The sequence below is a fragment of the Dunckerocampus dactyliophorus genome, chromosome 19 (genome assembly GCF_027744805.1).
Source record: "Dunckerocampus dactyliophorus isolate RoL2022-P2 chromosome 19, RoL_Ddac_1.1, whole genome shotgun sequence".
NCBI lineage: Eukaryota > Metazoa > Chordata > Actinopteri > Syngnathiformes > Syngnathidae > Dunckerocampus > Dunckerocampus dactyliophorus.
In genome coordinates, this window is record NC_072837.1 from 14025477 (window position 1) to 14041981 (window position 16505).

The following is a 16505-nucleotide window of genomic DNA, read 5'->3' on the forward strand; positions in this document are numbered from 1 at the left end:
TCTCATTAGAATACAACTTTTTTTCGCTTCATTCTTTGACTTTATTCTGGTAAAATTTCAGCTGTTTTTTCCATTTCTGCTGGTGCGTTTTTTCTAACGTTCTTCTTGTATGATTTTTCCTATTCCTATTTTTACTATATTCCCACAATATTCCAACTTTTCCCCCAAACAAATTTTCCAAAAATTACAATTTTGTTTTGTTTCTCATAATATCACAAATAAAAAAAAACACTTTTTTATTAAATATTTCAAAATTGTTATTTTTTTTCCTCATAATATCACAACGTTATTCTCATAAAATGATCACCCTTTCTTGGTAGATTAGAACTTTTTTTACTGCCGATTTTTCAATTTTTGCTGGGTTTTTTTATTGTTAAATTATATTTTTAGAATGTGATGTGAGCCAATAAAAAAAACAGCTGCGGGTCGCAAATGGACCCCCGGGCCACACTGTGGACACACTTGTTCTATACTACTGTATTTATATATTATACATATATATATATATATATATATATGTATATATATATATATTTTTTTTAGCAAGCAGCTACTTTCAAACTTTTACTCCAGTGGAAAGTATCTTTTGTGTTTGACTGACATTGCACTCAATGATCAAGTCTTTAAATGCCCAAATAGCACTGGAAAGGAACAACATACTGTAATACAATCATGTCAGTCTTTATGATAACGCTGCATGGAGCAGGAGGAGGACGGGGAGGCGTGGTCAGGCTGACAGTTGATCCGAGCGCTCGGCTTATAAATAGAGGCGCCGTGGCAGGCTGGAGGACTCGGACACCATGAAGAGGAGCCGTCGTTCAGCGTCTCCTTTGAGAAAAAGGACAAGCGCGGCGTGACCTGCAGGTGAGATGCCATCTTCCGCGCCAGTAACGTGCACGAGTGTCTTGTTGTGTGGAACCTCTCATGAAAATACGAAACACCTGCAAGACATTATACTGATCACGGACGTGAGGCCTCACTTCTTTTTACGCTTGTATGACAGGTGCAAACACGAGAAAGTTAAGTGTAAGTGGTTTGGACAGTGGTTTACTTCTTTTTACACTTGCGTGACCGTTGGCGTGTGTTATATCGTTGTTGCATTGTGGTCCACCGAGCAGACAAGTTGGCCTGTGGTCTCCATGGCATCCATGGGTTGAGTTGTGACCAACAGCTGTAGGCTGACCAATGAAAGAGCATGACATCACGCTGCTAATTCAGCTCAGGCGTCTGGAGGTGGGGGTCGTCTTCTTGTTTGCTGTCATGAAGGCTGTTGCCATGGCCGCAGAACACTTTGTGTTCATGTCAGACGTCGAAGCAGCTCAAACCTGCTGGCGAATCAGAGAAGAGCTCGTTTTGTGGCAATGTTTTCATGCATTGGAGACTGACATTGACAACTTGAGTGCACCGAAGGGACATTGTCCTTCCAGTGGACACTCGTCAGCAAAAATAGCGTCATGGTTTGGATCCAACTTGATGTGCCAACGAGGCAGGTGGAGACAATCGGCAATTAAAAATCATTCATAAACACTGCTTGCACACCAGGAAGACGCCCGATTAATCTGTGACGCACCGGCTAGGTTTCGTGCTGCAGACACGAGAATCATGAAATGTTGTACAACACACTTTATTTGGGAAGCTATGCAAAACTACAAAATGACAATGTAAGAAATGCCAAAAACAAAGCGCAAACAAAAAACAGAGCTGTGGCGAAGAATTACCTGGTATTTTCCTGGTGTGGCCGCATGCGGGCTGTATGAATCATGTTAAATGTCCATTGCGTCCATCTGCCTCGTTGCTCCGCCCCGCCCCCAGTCACCAGACCAAGTTGCCTGCAAACAGAGCAGAGGACAGGAAATGCCAGTAACCAAAGTAAGACTTTGTTGGGATGCGGGCCATCCAGATGAGGATGAAGATGACTAGTAACTTGGTATGGAAGTCCAGATGGAACGTGAGCAAAAAAATACGTCCATCTTCTGTCACATGCACAGTTGCTAAAGATGCTAACAGGGGCTTCCTCATGTTACCAGTGGATGCTTGACTGAACCTGTCCTCAGCTGTGAGGGCATCAGAAGTTCTGACATTGTGACCTTGTAGTTTTTACTGTGTTATCCACAAACAGGAAAGGTGAAGCTGAAGCTGCTTCAGGATATACCTGGAATGATGTTCCAATCATGTTCTCAGCCATAGTAAAAAAACAAACAAACATGTTCCTCAGGCTTCCAGTGGGACATCAAATAGCTTCAGGGATGATCGTGACGTTGTGGCTTGTTGTTTGCCGCCTCCCAACGTGCCCCCCATGTGGAGGAGCTATTAATAATGGCCTGCAGTAACAAGGTCGCTGCCCGGATTCTCCGAGGCTGAGTCATCAGCTGCTTTCATCCAGAACATCAGCAGACCCTCGCAGGACATGATGTCATCATTGTTGGTCATCTGGAAGCGGATCACGAGTCATGTTTAGTCCAGAGAGGACTGGAAGTGTTCCACAAGTCTTCTGTCTTTCTTGAGATGTCATGATCGTCTTGCTAACGCGTTTTTGTCTCCTCCCCCACCCCACCCCACCCCACCCCACCCACCAGGCCAACATGCGAGCCAGGAAGTGCACCATGGAGACCCAAGATGATGGAGAAGGGAAGCCAAAATCTAAAGGCTTCAAGAAGCAAGAGGAAAACGCAGCAGAGCCTTCAAAGAGGAAGGTCAAAGTCCAGCGAGAGGAGAAGGAGAAAAAGATGGCGAAATTAAACTTGTCCAAGAATGATTTGCTCCAGCTGCTGGGGATCATGGAGGGGGAAGTCCAGGTGTGCCCTTCATTGCTTATTGATAACATATATGTTAGCTAACCTTGACAGCCCTAGTCTAATGACTAGTACAATACAGCGTTCATGTAAACTTCCCTTAACGGCGCATGTCCTTGTTTCACCCTCGGCCCACACCGTAGTTTGGGGGAAACGCAGTGGTGTTGACGTGGAGCCACGAGCGGAAACAAATATTGAGCAGAAATGGACAAAGAAAAGGGTATCTTGCATGGCAAGTTATTTGTATCCACTGTCGCTGCGAGTTGAGTTGTCACACAGTAAGTCGAGTCTCAAATGCCAGAGAGAAGGTACTAGCGCACTGTAGGTATTTTTTAATTGTCATCTATACAGTGGTACCTTGGCATACGAGTATTTTTTTTAGATGCGAGCCGTCTGTCAGCTGATTATTTACTTTGAACTGCGAGCTAAAATGTGGGTTACAAGCTGCTAGTTACTCGGGATGTACATCTCCTTGTGATAGACGATTAGATTTGAATTTAGATACACAGGTTATGATACGATTAAAAAACGATATATTTTAAAAACAGAATGACTCGAAACGATTTGATTATAATTCTACAGTTAATGTTTGTTGATACAGACATTCATTTTACACGATAAAATAAAAATGCCAATTATAAGTGACATTCTTACATTATTCTCTAATGTGTAAAAGAGCACATCATATCCCCGGGCGTGCTGTAAGGCACTGGCAAAAATAAAGTTAACAGAATAACATGTCAAAGTATATATTGTTTAGACACAGACCAAAAAAAGACTTGCTCAATGAACATCTTTTTCTTTGATGGATCAATATTTGACATTCTATATTTTATATCTATATTTTTATACGTGTTACATTTAAGTTTTACCATGTCTTAATGTTGCAAGTGCTTTCAACAATCCAGACACAACATTTCAGTCACAAAGCAGAAAAGTTACCATAACCGCCTCTGTTGGTCTGGCTGGTCAAAGTTCACATCCTTTTTGAAATTAATCCAAAAATGTTCCGAACTTCGGCTTTCAAACTCCGGCTAGCACTAGCTAGCTAAGTCATGGCGCCACAATCCTTTCCCCGGCAGCACGGGCTCTCGTGTTGTTTAAAACTCTGTCAGCTGATTGCTTCTCTCGCGATACCTGCTGCATGTCTCCACAATCAATTCATCAAAACATTTATGGCTGATTATTATCGATAAAGGAGGCTTTCACCGAATAGCCGAATCATTCACTCCTCAAGCCGGATATCCGGTCACATCGGTTTATCCTTCACAACCCTATTAGTTACCAGGCATGTTGAAAGACCCGTGGTGTCATACTTGTAAATCGTTGAAGTCACCAGACTAAGAAAAGTGTGATAAAGTGTGTGTAAAAGAGTGTTTGGAAGTGAAGTATAAGCTATAGCCTTGCTGCACTACAGTATATGGGCCCAGTCCTCATTCTGTAAACTACTGACTGTTCTTAAGCACTCTGTTTTTTTGTAAGTTGCAGTATTTATTTTTCTAATGCAATGTTTTCATTTCCCTGACTTGTTGGGTGTTTTTGCAAACCTTTATGTGTAATATTAGTCACAACTGTATTTTGTGATTATTTGCTTGAAGAGAATGATATTTGAGTGATTGACAGTTTACCTTACCAATGTCTACTTGTTGCACATTGCTTTTGTTTTTAGACATTAAGGTCTATTATGAGTTGAGCTGTTTAAAAAAACAATGTTTAATAAACAAAAACTTGCATAACGCAAACATATTATCCATACTTTCAAATGATCTTTCAAAGGTACTAGTTACAAATAAAAACGTATTTCTATCTGCGATTAATTGCAATTAATTACGAGTTAACTATGGACAAAATGTGATTAAATATTTTTAATTGATTAACAGCCCTAACACAATAGCCACATGTACTTTATGGCCATGTGAGCCGTAGACTAGAACAAAGGAAATTCAAAGTTCACTGATATTTAAAGCTTTCAAGACGTCTAAAAGGTTTTGTGTGTGTGGTCAGGCCCGAGAAGACATCATCAGCCTGCTGAGGTCGGAGAAAAGCCGAATGGAGAAGTTGGAATCGCATTATGGATCAGCCCTTCCCGCCGAAGCACTGAAGGCCCTGCAGAGGGATGGCATGGTCACCCAGGACGATGGCTGTACGGACGACGTGTACGAGAAGCCAATTGCCAAGGTGAAGACAAAAGCTCTTACTTTCCCAAGATAATGGTTACCATTCATTGTGTGCTTGTCTCTTCTTTAGTGCGTCCACATGCACTGTGACAGTGATATTGATTGTAATAGTGATGACTCGTGCACATGGGTGCGAGTAGGAACGCGGTGTAGTGCCGGGAGGTCTGAGATGTTCAACTTCCCAGTTTTCCAGAATGCGGCGTTAACGGCAGCGTGTCTGTCCTCAGCTGGAGCGTCTGGAGCACAAGCAGAAAGAGACGTACCGCCGCATGTTGGAGCAGCTGCTGCTCGCCGAGAAATGTCACCGCCGCACCGTCTTGGAGCTCGACAGCGAGAAGCGCAAACATGCCGACTTCATGAACAAAAGCGACGACTTCACCAACCTGCTGGAGCAGGAGAGGGAGAGGTGAGCGCTCAAAAGACATCCCGTTGGCCAGGCGCGTTCCTTGCCCTACAACTTCTTCTTGCATACATTTTCAGGCTAAAAAAGCTGCTGGAGCAGGAAAAGACCTACCAGGCTCATAAGGACAAAGAGCACAACCGACGGCTGGAGAAGATCAGAGCAGAGTTGGTCCAACTCAAGTCATTCGCCCTCATGTTGGTGGATGAGCGGCAGCTGCACATGGAGCAGCTGGATCTGCAGAGCCAGAAGGTCCAAGAGCTTGCTCAGAAGTCACAGGAAAAAGAGCAGCGGTTAGCGGCAGTCACCGACGCTGCAAAGGAAGACAGCCAAAAGGTCCTCAAGCTTGAGGCCGAACTGGAGCACAAGGTGGCCACTTCCAAACTAGAGCATGAGGAGATGACCACCAAACTATCCAACCAAGAGTCCCAAAGTCGACAACTGCGATTGAAGCTAGCTGGACTTGCGTCCAAGATTGAAGAGCTGGAGGACAGCAACAAACTGCTGCAGAAATCCGAGGAGGAGCTGCAGGAGCTGAGGGAGAAGATCAGCAATGGTGAGTGTGGGAGTTCCTCCCTCATGGCTGAGCTGGAAACTCTCCGGAAGAAGGTGCTGGAAATGGAAGGCAAAGATGAGGAGATAACCAAAATGGAGACTCAGTGCAAGGAACTTCGAACGAGACTGCAGGACGAGGTGAACGTCAGCAAGGAGCTGAGGCTGGAGGTGGACAAGCTGCACAAGAGAATGGTTGACCTGGAGAAACTTGAGGGTGCTTTCAGCAGGAGCAAGACAGAATGTTCTGCACTCCACACAAACCTGGAGAAAGAGAAGCGTGTTGTGACAGACCTGGCCGGCGAGCTGGAGAGGATCAAGACACGGCTCAAAGAACTGGAGTCTCTGGAGGCCAAGTTTGAGAGGGCAGAAATGATACTCAAAGATGATCTCATGAAGCTCAAGTCCTTCACTGTTATTCTGGCGGACGAAAGGAAAAACATGGCGGACAAACTGAAACGGGAAGAGCAGAAAAGCGAGGATTTAAGTAGGATGTTCAAGGCAGAGGAATGTAAAGTTACGGCGGTCACAGAGAAGCTGATCGAAGAGAGCAAAAAACTTCTCAAAGTTAAATCTGATATGGAGCTCAAAGTAACAACTGTGACTGAGGAGAAGGACAAAATCAAAGGGAAACTGACAAGCGAGGAGGAGAGCTGTCGGCAGCTGAACAGGAAACTGTGTGGAATGAAAGCAGCAATGGACAAACTAGAGGAAACGGAGAGGATGAGGACAAATAAACAAGCGGATGACAACAACAGAATAAAAGAGCTCACGCTAGAAATTGAAAGCCTCAGGAGCCGCCTCAAGCAACTGGAGGTTGTCCAGGGTGATTTAATGAAGACAGAGGATGAATACGACCTGTTGGAGAAGAAGTTCCGGACGGAACAGGACAAAGCCAACTCTCTCTCCAAACTTGTAGAAGAAATGAAAAGTCAGTTGGCCAGGAGCAAAGCTGTGGAAAAAGGTGAGGTCATGGGTCCAGAGGCCCAGCTGAGAATGCGCTGCAAGATGGAAGAGGCAAAGAGCAGAGATCTCGAGGTGGACATTCAGGCCTTGAAGGAGAAGATCCATGAACTGATGACCAAGGAGGACCAGCTGTCTCAGCTGCAGGTGGATTATTCCGTCCTCCAGCAAAGGTTTGTGGAGGAGCAGGAGAGCAGGAAGAGTATCAGTCAAGAGGTAGCCAACCTCAGCCAGGAACTGGAAGCCACCAGAAGATACAGCCGCGCCCTGAGGCCTGGAATGAACGGAAGGCGGATGATGGATGCTGCGCTTACATCCACAGCTGTGCAGACTGATGTGTTGGCCAATGAGTCTGCCGATGATGACACAGCGGCAGGCTTCATCCGCAAGTCAGTCCTGGAGGAGAAACACCTAATGAGCAATCTAAGGCAGCGGGGTCTCAAACAGCCCAGTGTTCTAGAACGTTACCCGCCAGCGTCAGCAGAGTCAGAGGCCAGGAGGTCGTGGATGCCATGGATGAAGAAGGGAGAGGCCATCTCTGTCAAGCACACCACTCCTGAGAGGACGCCTCTTCTCTCACCTGAGGTTTCCACGTCCCAAAAGTCAGGCCAGCCGCTTCACATCCGGGTGACCCCTGACTCTACGAACAGTACAGCCACCTTGGAGATCACCAGCCCACGAGCTGAGGACTTTTTCTCCAGTACCACCATCATCCCAACCCTGGGTCTTCAGAAACCTCGCATCACCATTGTCCCAAAGGCGACAGGTGTGACTGGGAAAACCAAAGCCTGCGACATGTCTGATCGAGCCATGTCCCCAGTTACCATAACAACCATCTCTACAGCCAAAAGTCCCAGCAAGAGTGGCTCTAAGGATCCCCAGCCTGCCGTGTCCATCATTACGGTCAGCACCAGCCCGGTAACAGAAGCGCATGCTTCACCAGAAGGTCACAGAACAAGCACGAGCCGCACCGTGATCCAGGATTCTGGTGCCGCATCGCTTCGAAATTACAACAACAACATTGTGACAACGGAGGACAACAAGATTCACATCCACCTGAGGCCGTCAGACCAACGGGAGATCCCCATGGGGACAGTCCTCCGTTCCCCTCGCCAACCCTCAGGCGGGAGCAAAATGACCAGCAGCTTAACCATCACACCCGCCACCTCGGCACCGTGCAGGCCCACGCAATCTGTGGTGAGGGCTAAGTCTTTCGCCCATCCCATCTATTCCATCTTCTAAACTGCAGTCCGTAGCGCTACGTAGAGGTACAAAACAGTCGACCGAAATGTACCACCTGACAGGACTTAGACTTCCCTCAAAGCCACCATGGCCTTGCTCACCTCTGCCATTGAGCTTATCATATTTGTTGTCACAAACATCAATCAGAAACTATGACCTTTCATTGTGTTGAAGTCACAGCTTATAGGAAACATTTAGAAATCCTACATCGTAATGTACAATTGTACATTATAGTGATCTAATTTATCTTATTTATTATGTATTGTGTAAAACTAAGACATGAACAACGTCACATTAAAAGCATCGCTGTTTGACGTGTGTGGTAAGAGGCAGTGTGCTAGCATGAATATTGATGAATATTAATGAATTAGCACTCAATAAGTCATCACAACTTACCTTTATGCATTCCCACATAGTATCAGCATTTGAGACCAAATATGAGGTGAAAAAAAATGCTAAAGATACAGCAGCAGTCGAGAGAAAGTTAGCACACGCACAATGGACTTGCGTCAAGTGAGCGGATGTAACAGAGAATCCGGCCACATTTCAAAATAAAACAAATTTTTTTCTTTCTGTGCGGCCCAGTACTAAATGACCCACGGCGCGGTACCGGTTGGGGATCACTGATATATGTAACATCAGACGTTTTTCACATCAATTATTAATATTTTACAAAACATATATTTTACAAAACATGTATGTTTCCACTTGGTTTGTGGTTTATCATCATCAATTGAGAGTGTCCAGTCAGTCATGCTGGATCAGGTCGTGTGTAAAATAATTATAGTACGATTTTTAAAAAAGTATTGTGCAGTAGCAATGTAGAACACTTCCACTAAATTGTGTTTCAACTTCCAGCCCAGTTGGGAGGTGCAGTCGGCCACACCACTCCCTGTGTCAAGGGCTTTGACAGTCAGCAGCAAGACTCTGGACGCGTCCACGGCGACAAAGTTAGAGTCACGTGAGGGCCAGCTGCTGAAAATCGAACTGAGGAAGTCCTCTGCACCAATAGGGGAGAGCTGAGCCATCAGGCGTTGCCATGGCAATCTCTTGAGGTGTGATCGGGGATCTGATCTGATCAGCTGATCATTTTGGCAAGTTAGAGTCAGCCAACTATTGAATGTTTTCTATGCTGGACATGGCCCCAGTCAGTAAATACCCTTTTAATCTCACCCATCACTTTTAGGAGGTTTTCAGCCACACTGTGTATTGAATTGAGTATCCAAATAAAAAATATGTTCAACTTTGTGTGATGAATGTGAAACAATATAGTGCAGTGACTTATGCAATAAGTGGCGATCTTCATCATTGACTTTTATTTGGGTGAACCCCTGACTCCATGTTGGAGTGACGTCACCACTCGCTGGTTGTTCGTAAACTGAACTTTATTGCGTTGTTTGATCCCGTGTGACGCCATTCAATAACATAAAACGACATATTTTTGAGGGACAGTCACGAGGAAGCAAGCAACCCTGTTAATTAAGTAGCATTATCTTGCAACAGGAGCCAACGTAATGTCCCGCTACACTGCCAATGGCGATGGAGGGCACGTGTCCTTGTTCAGACCACGGCGGGCAGAAACGCAGAGCAACAATTCACAAAACTCGTCATTTAAACAACAGAAACTGCCCGCATGGAAGCCCGTCCTCACCACAGGAACCGTATTCCTGGCCCTCTTCATCACCGGACTCCTCTTCATCCCCATCGGTATCGGCCTGTTGGTGACGTCCAACAACATTAAGGAGGTTCAGGTAAAAACACGTGAACACAGTTTTGTTTGTCATTAAGTGGACATTGCATGCTATTGCAGTTGCAGTCCCATAGAGGGCACTAGTGTATTGTGAATATGAGCATTATGCAGTAGTGAAGTATAGATCGGCTCTTTTGAGTTGACTCACTATAGACTCTTTCGTTTCCCAAACGGCTCCTGGTATTTTTTATGGTTGTCAATGATTACATTTTTAAAATTAGATTAATCACGGTTCTCAAATTAATCATGATTAATCTCCATTTAACACTGTTACCTTATATTACCTTATCATATTACCTCATTATCCTATGTATTTTAAACTAGCAAAGAGTACATTTGGAATACAGGAAGTGAACAAATGTATTGCAAACGGATGGGGGGTAGGATTTTAAGCTTTGCTTTTTCCTATTCCTTTTTGGACCTGTAGAACTGTGAATTGTACTCTGTGATGTATTCCAATGTAACTTGTATGCATGTTCATAATCAATGTAACAATTAGCATTACTATGTCTGAAATATGCCAATTTTTACTGTATTTTATTGAAAGAAAGATAAATAACAAGGCAGGATTCTATATATTTGTATCTATTAACAGCGCCAAATTAACTTAAAATTTAAATTAAGTTTAGCAATGGCACTTGTCTGAAAATCTATTTACAAAAACTTAAAATTTAGATTAAGCGATGGCACTTGTCTGAAAATCCATTACCTAACACTGGTTTCTTTAATAGCAGAACATTTGAATCAGACAGCAATGAGGAGTTGCGTTCAAAGACACTACCTGATTTTGTTTCTCCGTGGGGAGCAGTGGCAGTGGCTTGCCATCATGCTTGTGCGTTAATTGTGCTAAAAAAATGTACATAATAAAATATATTAGTTGCCGTGAATGCACTATTTTTGACAGCCCTGATTTTTTTTGTTGCTGAAATTGATTTATCACCCAATAAATATGTACAACGTTACCTTGTGTATCGCGGGGGGTAGGTTCCCAAAAAATAGCTGGTGAAAAAATAACAAGTGAAAACCGCAGAGTAGCCAACTATATTTTTGTACAATTATTATTATGTTAAGGCTGTAAAACACCTCACCATACAATTTATACACTTTTCTACCAGACGTGAACATTTGATCACATTTCTCTCTTATTTAAACACTCTCAAAGTTCAAATTTCACTTGGATTTAAATGATCAACTTAAAAGATTGGACACAAGAAATTAAGTGACTCATGCATATTTTACTCCTTGTCCTGGTGCGGCTGTAGCGTTTTTGTATCCTTGTTAAAACATATTCCTCCTCATCGTCCTCCATGAACTGAAGATCCATTTACGGCAGAGGTCACCAACGTGGTGCCCGCGGGCACCAGGTAGCCCCCCACGACCACATAAGGTGCCCGCAGGCCTGCTTTTCATTCATGTTTTCAGTTAATAATGTGAGAACACTAGAAAGAAAAGTATTCTGAAACATAAAATGTGAGTTGTGGATACCAGCATTTTGTGAATGTTTTGGTAAAACAAGCATATTTTATCTTTTTGGGTTGAAATAAGGTATGAAAATCATTTCTACAAAAATGAGTAGCTCGTGGCCTTTTTCATTTCCTAAAAGTAGCTCTCGCAAGAAAAAACGTTGGTGACCCCAGATTTACGGTATTCCAGGCGCCCTACAGCCACGTAACTTCTGCCTTCATTCAGCATGAAACAGGCAGTCCTGCACAAAGGAGAGTTACAATGGCCAACAGCCAATGAGAACAGAACACAATGGGCGGGTTCTCCCATAGCCAATCAGCATTGTTGTTTAGACAATTGGACATTTAAACTCTCACATGAGTATGCAACACCCTGTACTGGTAGCAGTAGTAAATACACATACAACAGAGCACCGATAGATGACTCTAATACACCACAAGGACTCAGAACCCAATGCACGCTTGCTGTTTAAAAAAACATACAAAATTGCACTTTAAAAAAAAATCTGAGAAAGGTGAACCACGATGTAATGTTGGAATATTATTTATATATCTTCATATTATAAAACACAAAAACAAAGGCCTGTTGACATTTTTTGGAAGATTTGATTGTTGTCCTGTAGACTTGGGAGGACATGGACAGTATGTGACACATGACTGTTGTTGCAGATTGACTACACGGGTGTGGACACGTCCAGTCCCTGCTTCAGCTGCTGGAAAAACTCCAGCTGGAACAGCAAGTGCAAGTGCAAAGTGCCCTTCTTCCTGGAGCACTCTTTTGACGTAAGACAAAGTGCCCTAGCACTACCTTTGTCCTCATGTGACCTCTTGATGTGTTGTCCCTCCTAGAGCACCGTCTTCATGTACTACGGCCTGTCCAACTTCTTCCAGAATCACCGCCGCTTCATCAGTTCTCGCGACGACCGCCAGCTAAACGGCAACATGGAGTCCTTGATGGTAGACTGGGATTGTGTGTGCTGCTAATGACTGTCGTGTCATCGCTTCCTGTCTTCCCAGGAACCTAGCAAGGACTGTGAGCCGTACGCTTTCCGGGACAACAAGCCCGTGGCGCCATGTGGAGCCATGGCCAACAGCATGTTCAATGGTGAGACGTTTGAGAACGCTGCATACAAGAGCACTTTCAAAAGTGTTTCCTCGACTGGCAGACACTCTGGATCTGTTTTACAATGTGCCCACTGGTGATGACATCCAAATCCCTCTGACCGCTGAGGGCATCGCATGGTGGACGGACAAGCACATGAAGTTCAGGAACCCGCGAGGCGTGGACCAAAACCTCTCGACTGCCTTCCAAGGTATGCCCAGCACTCTTTTATATTGTTTTTATTTTTTATTGTATGTATTTTTTCTTCTTGAATAGCAAGAAGTACAGATTCCTTGAAATAACTAGTTACAAATGTTGATAGCTGCTAGTAAGTCAAGCTAACGCCAAAGCGGTTGCCTAGCAACGATGTCAGATACAAAACAAAATGACACAGGCCCTGGAATTACGGACCCAAAATCAGAAATAGCGTCAATCAGGCTGTCGGATGATGACGTCGATGACGTCGAAGATATTGACGAGAGAAATAAATTGATGTTACAAGCCTTGGAGAAGGAGAGGAATGAGACACAAGAGCGTACTGTATCATGAACAGAGCGAGAAATTGAGCGTCTGCATTCACAAACAATACAACAATCCACACAAATAAGTATGGGCATATCATATCTGGATGATATGGAATCACAGGAGTGCCAAAATTAAAAGGGAATACGTGTTGAAATACAAAGAATCAATAATACAAAAATATACAAATGTGGAAATACAAAGATATTCAATAATAATAAAAAAATATACAAATGTAGTCATATTTTTTTTTACCATTTTCTCTTAATTTTTTCTGTATTGTCTTTGTTTTTTCAAATTTGCCGTTGTTTTTCATGTTTTGTATTTGTCTTTTCCAATTGTGTTTTCGCATTGCATATTGTCATTGCATTTGGTAATACAATGCAAATGCTGGCAGAATGACTGGGCGGGCCCTGTGGGACCCGCAGCTGTGGGCTGTGGACCCGCCTGACGTGCCTGCTGGCAGAAGGAGGCTGTGGGCGGGTCATGTACTACTACAATATGCAAAAACAAGAAGGGGGAGTGAGACCAAAAGCATTTTGAAAAACTCATTTATTGAAAACAACAATTAAACTGAAATAGGCTGTTTATCAGCTAATCAAAAGTTTAAGACCAAAGGCTATAAAAGCCAAAATCTGCTCAAAATGTTCATTTTCTGTCAGGCATTCACACTGTCATGCCCGCCTGATGGCTAAAGCCAAGAAGCTTTCTTATTTTCGACGTGGTCGTATTGTCGAGCTGCATAAGCAAGGCCTCTCGCAGCGTGCCATTGCTGCTGAGGGTTGGGTGCAGTAAGTTTTTTGAAAGATCCTGAGCATTATGGAACAAAAAAGTCAAGTGGTAGACCCAAAAAAATCACACCTGCGCTGAGCCGGAGCATCCGATTGGCTGTCCATCAAGACACAGGGCGGTCTTCCACCCACATTAAGGCCCTTACTGGTGCTGACCGCAGACGGCATCTGCGGGAAAAGGGTTTAAAAAACAAATTCAAAGACCTCGTCTCCTTCAACACCACAAAACTGCCCGTTCAGACTTTGCCAGGGAGCATCAAACACGGGACATTGAAAGGTGGAAAAAAGTTTTACTCTCTGATGAGAAAAAATGTAACCTTGAGGGTCCAGATGGCTTCCAACATTACTGGCATGACAAGGAGATCCCACCTGAGATGTTTTCTACCGGCACAGTGGAGGGGGGTCCATCATGGTCCGGGGTGCTTTTTCATTCAGTGGAACACTGGAGCTTCAGGTGGTGCAGGGTCGTCAAACGGCGGAGGCTTACGTGCAGATGTTGCAGCGGGTATCCCTCATGACTGAGGGCCCTCGTCGGTGTGGTAACAGCTGGGTTCTTCAACAGGACAACGCTGCAGTTCACAATGCTCGCTTGACCAAGAACTTCTTCAGGGAGAATAACATCACTCTTTTGGACCATCCTGCATGTTCCCCTCACTTAAATCCCATAGAGAACATTTGGGGATGGATGGCAAGGGAAGTTTATAAAAATGTCCATCAGTTGGACAGTTGATGCCCTTGGTGAAGCCATCCTCACCACTTGGAGCAATGTTCCCACTAGCCTGCTGGAAACACTCGCATCAAGCATGCCCAAACCCATTTTTGAAGTGATGAACAAGAATGGTGGAGCTTCTCATTACTGAGTCCTACTGAGAACATTTTTTGTTCTGGTTTGGAGAGTTTTTTGTTATTTTTTGAACGATGGTCTTAAACTTTTGATCAGCTGGTAAACAGCCTATTTCAGTTAATTGTTTTCAATAAATTACTTTTTCAAAATGCTTTTTGTCTCACTCCCCCTTCTTGCTTTTGCATATTGTAGCTCTACGTAAAACCTCATTAAGATCCAAATGTGCAAAATGCTAATTCTAGCAATTTTTCAACTGGTCTTAAGATTTTGATCAGGAGTGTTTATGTGTTATGTGTGTGTGTGTATGTATGTGTATGTATGTGTACATATATATATATATATATATATATATATGTATATATGTATATATATGTATATATATATATATGTATATATATATATATATATATATATATATGTATGTATATATATATATATATATATATATGTATATATATATATATATATAAATATATATATATATATATGTATATATATGCATATATACTGTTATATATATAGTACATATATATATATGTATGTATTAGCAACTGATACAAAGAGAGGGTATGATTACATAAGTTCTTCTTCCTACTCCTTTTCGGACATGTGGAATTGTGAATTGTAATTGTAATGTAATCTGTATGTTTGAAATACATTAAACCATAACCATAGCCACTCTTTGGAGCAACATGAGCGCTAAGGTTTGACCACACTGCTAACGTTTGACCACACCAGGGACCAGCTGGCCGCTGAATTGGCGCCGACCCATCTATGAACTAGACGAGGATCCGGAGAACAACGGATTCATCAACGAGGATTTCATCGTCTGGATGCGCAGCGCCGCCTTGCCGACCTTCCGCAAGCTCTACCGCATCATCCAAAAAAAGAAGACTTGGACTCTCGCAAGAGGAAACTACACGCTGCACGTGGGTTACAGTATCCTTCACCTGCGTCGTTCACCCAAACTCTAGCCAGTTGTTCCCTCCCCTAGCACTGGAATAAAAATGTCATCCATGCCTCAACCACTTCAATCAGATTATCCAGTTAGGAGCTTCCAGGGCAGGAAATGGATGATCTTGAGCACCTCCTCCTGGATGGGAGGCAAGAACCCCTTCCTGGGCATCGCTTACCTCGTGGTAGGCTCCACTTGCTTAATCCTGGATGTGGTCCTGCTGGTCCTTCACCGACAAAACAACAACCAATGAGGAATGGAACGTCCTGATGGTCGTGCTTTCAATTTTTGTAAAAAGAGCTCGTGTCAGACCACACAAAAAACACTTTGACATGGAAAGATAACATTTTGTCAACATTAATGTGAGAAGAATAGTACAATGTAGACAGCCAATTTCTCCAGGAGCCAAGTAGAAATACTTTTACTTTAGTACTTACTACTTTACTATATTTTTGTTCCTGACTGCATAAACACTTTTTGAAAAACTTTTCTTGTTTACTTGGACTTTCTACCAGGGGTGTCAAGGTGTGACCTGTGGCTGCTTTTTAGTGGCCTGCGGCTCATTCTAAAAATGAGCATTTTTTTTCAAGAATAAATGATAAAAAGAGAAAAATGTTGTAATTAATGAGGAAAAGTAATATTCGTATGAGAAATATGTAATATGAGGAAAAATCAAATTAAAGTCAACAGAGGAGAAACGATAAAAAAACCCACAGGACTGGACTTATTACCTTATGTGTTATTTTCCACTTGAATTAAGTGATCTGTTCTGTATTTTTTTATTCTATTTTCTTCTGAATTATAAAAAATAAATAAAAATAAAGTAGGAATTTGGGGAAAATCAGGTTGCAAAAAAAGTAATTCAAGTCAAAATATGGGAATAAAGTCACAATTACGAAGAGAAAGTTTACAAGAAGAAAGTTGACATACAGTAATTAAAATACAGAAAAGT

At 43.0% G+C, this 16505-nt stretch overlaps 2 protein-coding genes and 1 long non-coding RNA gene across 4 annotated transcripts; 2 read left to right on the forward strand and 1 right to left on the reverse strand.

The window, feature by feature from the left end:
* Positions 1-398: 398 nt before the first annotated feature.
* Positions 399-9906, reverse strand: LOC129172620 (uncharacterized). Of its 2 annotated transcripts, XR_008567043.1 has the most exons (6): positions 8523-9906; positions 7353-7524; positions 7199-7280; positions 1719-1829; positions 1052-1328; positions 399-941 (listed from the first exon to the last, which is right to left on the reverse strand). It is a non-coding gene; the product is annotated as an uncharacterized LOC129172620 (long non-coding RNA). The 2 variants fall into 2 exon arrangements; XR_008567042.1 differs by having other exon boundaries at positions 399-1328.
* Positions 791-9353, forward strand: LOC129172612 (filamin-A-interacting protein 1). The gene is made up of 6 exons (XM_054762560.1): positions 791-864; positions 2577-2795; positions 4797-4970; positions 5197-5375; positions 5450-8081; positions 8985-9353. Exons 2-6 carry the CDS (start codon positions 2583-2585, stop codon positions 9147-9149), a joined length of 3363 nt encoding a protein of 1120 aa, XP_054618535.1. The 5' UTR covers positions 791-864; positions 2577-2582; the 3' UTR covers positions 9150-9353.
* Positions 9484-16049, forward strand: LOC129172614 (cell cycle control protein 50A-like). Its single transcript, XM_054762562.1, has 7 exons — positions 9484-9877; positions 12009-12122; positions 12189-12296; positions 12357-12444; positions 12506-12652; positions 15337-15537; positions 15637-16049. The coding sequence occupies exons 1-7, from the start codon at positions 9641-9643 to the stop codon at positions 15804-15806; spliced, it is 1065 nt and encodes a 354-aa protein (XP_054618537.1). The 5' UTR covers positions 9484-9640; the 3' UTR covers positions 15807-16049.
* Positions 16050-16505: the final 456 nt, after the last annotated feature.